This window comes from Gymnoscopelus braueri (assembly GCF_963280865.1).
Source record: "Gymnoscopelus braueri genome assembly, chromosome: 17".
NCBI lineage: Eukaryota > Metazoa > Chordata > Actinopteri > Myctophiformes > Myctophidae > Gymnoscopelus > Gymnoscopelus braueri.
In genome coordinates, this window is record NC_137617.1 from 24,698,671 (window position 1) to 24,706,774 (window position 8,104).

Below are 8,104 nucleotides of genomic sequence, written 5' to 3' on the forward strand. Positions count from 1 at the left end.
ATTCAAAAATGTTCAAACACCAAATAATCCTAAATAGCAGATGTACAAGCTCGCAGTGCGGCACAAATTGACCTATACTACAGTTCCACTTACAGTACATAAACTCACACCCGTCACCCACATGAACCCACCAACACAGAGTGAGCGTTTCCAAGCACCCCGGCCTTATTCTAGCTCACACACACACACTCACTCACTCACTCACTCACTCACTCACTCACTCACTCACTCACTCACTCACTCACTCACTCACTCACTCACTCACACACACACACACACACACACACACACACACACACACACACACACACACACACACACACACACACACACACACACACACACACACACACACACACACACAAACACACACACACAAACACACACACACACACACACACACACACACACACACACACACACACACACGCGCACACACACACACACACACACACACACACACACACACACACACACACACACGCGTATGGACAGACAGGGGCCTGGCGCAGATGGATTATGAGTTATTGATACATAACAGGTCTGTCCCAGCAGGGGGAGCCATCATCACATAATGTAGCTTTGCTACAACATCAGAAGCCTACTGACTGCATTGTGTGTGTCTCACATACATACATCTCCTCTCACACAGCATATAGCATAGCAATCTCACATAGCATTAAACTACTGTGTAAAAACTAATTATGTAAATAATAATAGTGACTTGAATTAACATAGCGCCTTTCAAAAACCCAAGGATGCTTAAATCAACAAAAATAAACAGTGTGTCTCACTTCAGTGCGGATTTGAAAGAGTCCAATGTTGGTGCCTGGGGAATCTTCATGGGGAGAGAGTTCCAGAGGGGTGGGGGCTGCCACCCTGAAAGCTCTATCGCCGAAGGTTGGTGTGTGAGGGATGGAGAGGAGCCCCAAGTCAGAAGACCTCAGGTTGCACACTGGGGTGTAATTATGGAGGTGGTCTGACAGGTACCATGGGGCCAGGGCATGGATAGCTTAAGGTGAGGAGGATGGCTCCCCCATCCCTTGCAGAGCTTGTTTCCAACTACTCCTACCCATAGGCCATAGCCCTGAGGTCGGCCGACCAGCTGCTGCTGGAGGTGCCAAAGACCGGGCAAAAAAAAACAGGAGTGACCGAGCCTTCACGGCAGCCGCTCCTATGGCTCTGGAACAACTTGCCCGTACACATCAGAGCTGCCCAGTCTATTGTTATTTTGTAATCTTTATTAAAGATTCTCCCTGACCTTCAGTGACAGCTGAGCCTGGCACCCTGTGTTTTTCCTTACTGGTGCTAATGTTTTGTGTTTATTTCATTGCATGTCTGTTTATATTGCATTGTTTTGTTTTGTATTAACCTGTGTGGGCCTACAGGTCATGTAAATGTGCTTCATAACATTTTAGTTGAGTTGAGTTGAGGAGCAGTTTGTAGTTGAACTGTAGTTGTTGTTGCTGTAGCTTGCTGGTAGTTCAACTGAACTATTCATATTTGTGTGGTGCGTCAAGTAGTTGTGCAGTAGTGAATATAAATTATATTCATTTTATTGTACCATTACTGTGTTCTTGTACAAGAACGCTGTAATAATAAAATAACACTGGTCTGGTATCCCAGCCAGTGATGCATATGAGCGGCTTTTCAGTCAGTTTGCATGGCAAAATACAGTCCAGGTTGGAGGCGGGGCTATGTTGGGCTATGTAATCTCGTCTCACGTGTGTGGATTCTCCTCAGGGTTGCCATGTCCGCTTATTATAAGCGACTTTGGGCTTGTTTTTCTGTAAAGTCGCGAGTAAATATTGGTAGTTTACTTGTTGCAGGTTGCAGTTTTTGGGCTTGTTTCCTAATGTTCTCAAACATTTTCATGTCAAGGACCCAATATGTAACAGCCTGCGTATCCCCATCTGAAAACATTTTGTGCCAGGCAGGGACCCCCATACCATTTGTGTTGTTAAAATGTTTTTAAAATATTTAAAAAAAATCACTTTTCCCCCCAAGATTCCTTTGTAAATAGCAGATCTACAATCAGATCGGCTATTTTCAAATAGCCGATGCGGTTTAAAGTGCTCATGTGGGCCAAGCCCCTTCTTTTGGGCTTGTTTTTATAGACCTGGTTGCTTATTTCTCTCTCAAAACCTGGCAACATTGATTCTCCTCCTCAGACCATTTGATAGAGATGGTGAACCTGCTCTTACACAAACATTGACCAGAGACTGATCACATAAACATAGCTGCACTATGTCGTTTTGTCGATTTTTCGGTGGCGAGATCTACAAGGATCATTTTAAACCAGGCGAGTACGCAGATAGTTTGATGATGACGTAACAGCCTCGTACAAGGACAGGATTAGTTTATTTCGCTATATATCTAATATTTAATTAATTAGGTCAGTTAATAGTTATGTTTGTGCTTTTAACTGAAAATAAACGTTTGGAAAAATAACGTTTAACACGATTTATGGCTAGTGAAGGGGGAAGCCTTGCCCAAGCTGTTTCTGGGTGTTTTAATCAGGTATTTGTCGCTGTCCAGGTATCTATGTGTGTTCCCAGTGTGACCACCCGCTGTTCTCCAGTCGGTCCAAGTATGCCCACTCCTCCCCCTGGCCTGCTTTCACCGACACCATCAGGGAGGACAGTGTCACCAAGCTGATGGAGTCACTCACTGCATTCAAGGTGAGACATCACTGACAGTGACCACCAGTCATCATCATCATAATGCACAGGGTAGCTGATTTAAGATTTGGAAAATGGACTAGTTGATGCTCAGATAGCTTGATTGTGTGTGTGTGTGTGTGTGTGTGTGTGTGTGTGTGTGTGTGTGTGTGTGTGTGTGTGTGTGTGTGTGTGTGTGTGTGTGTGTGTGTGTGTGTGTGTGTGTGTGTGTGTGTGTGTGTGTGTGTGTGTGTGTGTGTGTGTGTGAGCAGTCATGTGTGCAGTGCCTTGCTCAAGGACACTTCTGCAAAGATGAAATGTAGATAGGCCTAACCTTACCTAACCTGTAAGTAGTCTACAGCAGTGGTTCTCAACCTGTGGGTCTGATTTGGGGGGGTGCCCAGATGACAGTGAAGTGACAATTTAAGGACTTTTAAGACCTTTTTTCTGCCAAAAAAGAAATAAAAGAGAGAAAAAGGACCATTACTGCATCAAAAGTAATCAACAAACTATTATAAAAACTGGTTCAACATTGGCCAAATTGTCAAATAATATAACGAGGCAAAAAAAATAAAAGCCGATCTACAAGCTCACGCTCGCAACGTCAGTCTTTGTGAGCTTGTAGATCTTCTATATTCACAATATTTATCTGTTGAACTGAGTCAAACTAAATTTATTGCCTCAACTCTTACAATTCCAAGTACTTGTCAGGGTAGGGGGTCCCTAACCTGACTCCGCCAGATGGAAGAAGCTTGCGTCACATCAATACCGCCCCCATCTGGCGGAGTCAGGTTAGGACAGGTAAGGTTGAGGACCACTGGCCTACGGGATGCACTTCACAATGCTGAGGATCACCCTTACCTGTATAAATGAATTGGCGATATTTGTTTGAAGTTTATTCCTCTTAAATGATCAATACCAACTTTCTACTATGAGGTGCTCTGGTTAAAATCATCCACCCAATGTTCCATTTAATTCAGAATCAGAATGATTTTTATTTGCCACGTAGCCTAGAAAACGATGGCAAACGAAATACAACATTAGAGGGACAGACTTTATTGATGGCTGTGGGGAACTCGACCACTTTGTTCTGCAGGAGTTTAATTTCTTCAGCTGTAGGAAGAACATCCTCTGTTGGGATTTGTGCCTCTGTTGGGATACATGATGTTGTTTATTGAATGTATGGTCATGTTTCGTCATCAGGTGCTGTGCGGCAAGTGTGGCAATGGGCTGGGTCATCAGTTTCTAACCGATGGGCCCGAGGATGGCCTCTCGCGGTTCTGAATATTCAGCCACTCGCTTAAGTTTGTTCCTAATAAAGGTAATTGTATCTACCATTCAAAATTACCATAGTAATATATTATATTAATGTTATGTACTGTAACTATCCCTTGCGCTATTTAGGTTGAGCAGCAGCATATACATTTTGTGTTATACCAGTTAGTTCTGACCACACATTATTATTGGTTGAGAAGCATTGTAATGAGTGCTAATATCTCCCAATATACAGTAGCACTCTGAATGCATCCTTCCACCTTATTTACCTTGCCTGTCAGGGGATATTGCAAAAAACGTTACATTACCAAGGAGGGTCCTAGGGGGAGTGGAGGAGTGGCAGGGCTGGGTGCACTTTGGGCAGGGAGAAGGGAGCATAAAGGGTGGGTATGGAGGTCAGTGAGGGGGCTGGTGCGGGAGTGTGGCGGGGCTGGGGTGGCCCTCAGGCGGGTAGAGAGGTTAGTCAGGGGGGTGGGTGTGGAGGTAAGATGACGAACTGTAAGCCCAGGGAGTCCTGGGCTCCCGTCTCTATGGATTTGAAAAGCTCCATACTTGGGGACTGAGCTGGGCCATCAGGTGTATGTATGGGGAAGATGGGTCTCCTCTGTGGGGATACAGTGGAGAGACATGGCCCTGGAACGTGAGGAGGTTATGTGAGAATGGCTGCATTGAGCACTGCAAACACTTTCATCATCAGGCCCTCTGGATCATCCAGAGGGCCTTGCAGTTCACAATCGAGTCGAAATCTTTGGTTAGATTGATAAAGACCATGTTTAGTGGCTGTTTTTGATCCTTGCAATTACACATTACCAAAGCTTTAAGGCATTCCTTAAGTTTCAGTGGTGCAACCTGTTTTGGTAAATTGATAAACTAACTAATACTAAGAGCTTTGTAAGGAGTGTGACTTAAAACACAAACTTAGTAATGGATTTCCAAAGATCCTTTCATTTGATAGAACACAATCTGCCCACAAATCTGTCCTATTCCCAATTTGTATCATTGTATTAATTAGCACTTCTGTGGAGATTGAGATTCATCAAATTCCTGTTTGCAATTTACACTTTTTTACAAATGTTAGGCACAGCAATAGTATATACTCGTGCAGCCAGACGTTCAGACATATCCACCTGCTGATATGTCCGGAGAAATCTAAATTCATTGAATGAGCTTAGACAGTGGAGAATACCAGCGATAACAAACCTACGCCTACTGTTTTGAAAGCCAATCCTGCCAATACTACCCAGATTTTAGCCCAGTCGCTAAATTTAGATATCACCAGACCTATCAGTAGATGGAGATAGTCTGGCTACGCGAGGCCAGCTACAGTACTGTTACCATATTAGATGACCTGTTCTGCATCATTCACACTGAATTAGTAGTTTCCCCTTAGTGACTTCAACTTATTATGAGTTCAAATCTTTCTCTTCTCTTTTCCAGATAAGGGCAACAAGTAGTAACGGGCGAGTTCATGAACCAAACAAAGCTGTTTTGTCTCACACCCCAACCCAGTGAACAGAACCGGTCAGTTGGTGAAGTGGACAGGAGAAAGTTACCGAGAGGTGCATCCTGCGCACTGATGAATATCTGACCAGTCCAGTAGACAGGGGTGGGATCATGTTTTAAATTCAGTATTTTTGCTATTTTACTTTGCAAATACTAAATTGAAATGGGCACAAATTTAACATTCAAAATTGTGTTTAGGATGAAATGTGTTTTAATGTTTATTCATTTAGACAGCCATTGCGTCTACACATTGTTGTCCAGCTAGGACAACATGAGCCTTAATTGGACACAAATAAATGACAAGCAGAATGAACACAGTTAGAGCTGTCTTTCTCTGCAAGTACAATTTTAAAGTTGGCACACCCAAAAAAACCTCAGATTTAAATGTATGCCAAACTCCTACATAAATTATTTGTGGCATGAAAATTAAACAATATTAAAATAGCAACATGACGTCAAGGATGTAGCATTGTATTTAATGCCAAAATTGTGGCATATTAGCATAAATTCTTAATTATTCCTATGCAAATACACAGGTATATTAGCAAAATGCTGCGTCTCAAGAGCTCTATATCATTTTAGCTTGATATACATTTATTTTGAGTTCATCTTCATGTAAGTATGCATTTCAGTATGCAAGTACTGTACCTACCAATAGAGTATAGTACAGTATGTGTTTCACTTGCCATTTGATTTTAGATTTATTTAATCAAGATTTGTTTCCTCAGAAACTAGTCTTAAAGGCCCAGTCTGCCATTCCAAAACAATGTGACTCTTCCGCTCGAGTCTTTCATCATGAATGTTTATTTTGACCAAAAATGTGCATTGTTGTTGTACTGTAGATCTGTAGCATCTCAGTAGCATGAGCCGTGACATGTAGAGAGAAAGTGTCTACCAATGAAAAAAAAAAGGTCTATAAGCTGTTTCAAATTCCATGTTGTTGTAATACTCTGTATGAATGTGGGACTTACAGATTGGGCCTTTTAACCACATGGAACCCTAGACTTTATAGTAGAACCTTCGGCACAAATAAGTGAACATTAGTGAAAATACGAACATTCTGCAAAAATAGATTGACCTACAAGTTTGGCTAGTTTAAGTATTTGATGTACAATAAAGTATATAGGGTTTAAGTGGTTAAATGTTCCCAATTGTAAACATGGCCATATTAACTATGCAGTGAAGAAGTCTTATTAGTTTAGAATACTCTTGTTCGAAAATGTAAGTGCTTCTTCACATTTTATTCCAATAGCAATCTAATGCCATAGATACCAGTTGTACTGTATATCAACCACTTGCTGCTGTCTATTTGCACTGTTTGACATGTACTGGGAGTTGGTTTAGTATGACTTTTCTCATGTCATGTACGGACGTAGTACAATAGATGTTTTCGATTAATTATTGTTGTATAGTTTTGTATAGCTCGTTTTTTTATTTTAATGACAAAGAAAACAAATATTTTGTTTCTACTTAAGGGTTACTTTGCCACTCCTGATATCAAATTAACAACAATAAAGGACCAGAAAATCATTTGGCCACTTGAAGGCTGAGTCATGACTCATGAATCGTATTTATAAGTATACAACCAGGAGAAATATACTTTCTCCTGGTTGTGCATTCACACACACACACACACACACACTCACACTCATCATAGTCAAATTAATTCTCCCAAAACATAACATAATGCAGTGTATTATGTGTACAACAATTATACATGTCATTAAAACAAGGGGTAGATGCAGTTCATGACCAGTAGATGGGGCTATCATCCTAATAGATGAGAGCAATGTAAGTTTAAATGATCTAGTCATGCATCTAGATATTGTGGTTTTGGTCTCTTGGGTGAATTGTGAGATCAGACTGCCATTTGATTTGTGCCATCTTATGGTACAACACATGTATAACATACCTTTCTGAAGTGGTTTAATGTATTAGAACACCCGTACACCTGTATTTTATGTTGTTCCTATCATTACTTTGGAGGTAGTTTGTGGTATTGATGAGTTAGTTGAGGATGCATTCTGCGTTTATGTTCAATAAAAACTGCATAACTTACAAATGTCTGGACGTTTCAGGAACTAGCAGGGGGCCCGGTCGGGTCTGTGGCCCAGCTGCAAGCGATATTCTTTGGGCTCTGGTGGTTGGCACAGGCCCTGAGGCTGAGAGGAGTAGCCCGACCGCCAGGCTTGAGACTGAGAGCTATCATTACCAAGGCCGGTACACACAAAAAGTCACACACACACACACACATACACACACACACACACACACACACTGTACATAGATACACATTGACAAAGAGAGAGAGAGACACACACACTTTGTTTCTATACACACAAAAACAAAAAAGGCATGAACACACTTGTTTGTCACATACACACACATACAGACACACCACTTTGACTCACATATAAACAAAGACAACCACCAGTCTTCCCACTTTGTTGGTCGGTGTCTCTGACACAATGTGGACATTCTACGTCAGAGTGCTGTACTCTTAACTGCTGATACCCACACAAACATACACAAAATCGCACACATTTTGTACTCCGTACACTGTTGGTCTCACCACAGACAACTTAAGTTTGAAGCGTGTTTTCTTTCAAAATATCACTTCTTGAAGTGTGCAATTATGAGAGTTCATCAAAACATTAGCGTAGATG

At 41.7% G+C, this 8,104-nt stretch overlaps 1 protein-coding gene across 2 annotated transcripts in view; it reads left to right on the plus strand.

Annotated features, from left to right (window-relative positions):
- msrb1b (methionine sulfoxide reductase B1b) overlaps nucleotides 1-5,467 on the plus strand; it is a gene marked incomplete at its 5' end in the record, with an annotated part of 10,433 nt that extends 4,966 nt beyond the window's left edge. Inside the window, 4 exons of one of the 2 annotated variants that reach the window (XM_080456190.1) lie at nucleotides 2,248-2,302; nucleotides 2,539-2,681; nucleotides 3,864-3,981; nucleotides 5,373-5,467. In XM_080456190.1, coding sequence (XP_080312316.1) covers nucleotides 2,248-2,302; nucleotides 2,539-2,681; nucleotides 3,864-3,981; nucleotides 5,373-5,389 — 333 coding nt within the window. In that variant the 3' untranslated portion in view covers nucleotides 5,390-5,467. Of the gene's footprint in view, nucleotides 1-2,247; nucleotides 2,303-2,538; nucleotides 2,682-3,863; nucleotides 3,982-5,372 lie in introns of those variants that run through there. The other variant, XM_080456191.1, reaches the window with a different exon arrangement.
- Between the last annotated feature and the right edge of the window lie 2,637 nt (nucleotides 5,468-8,104).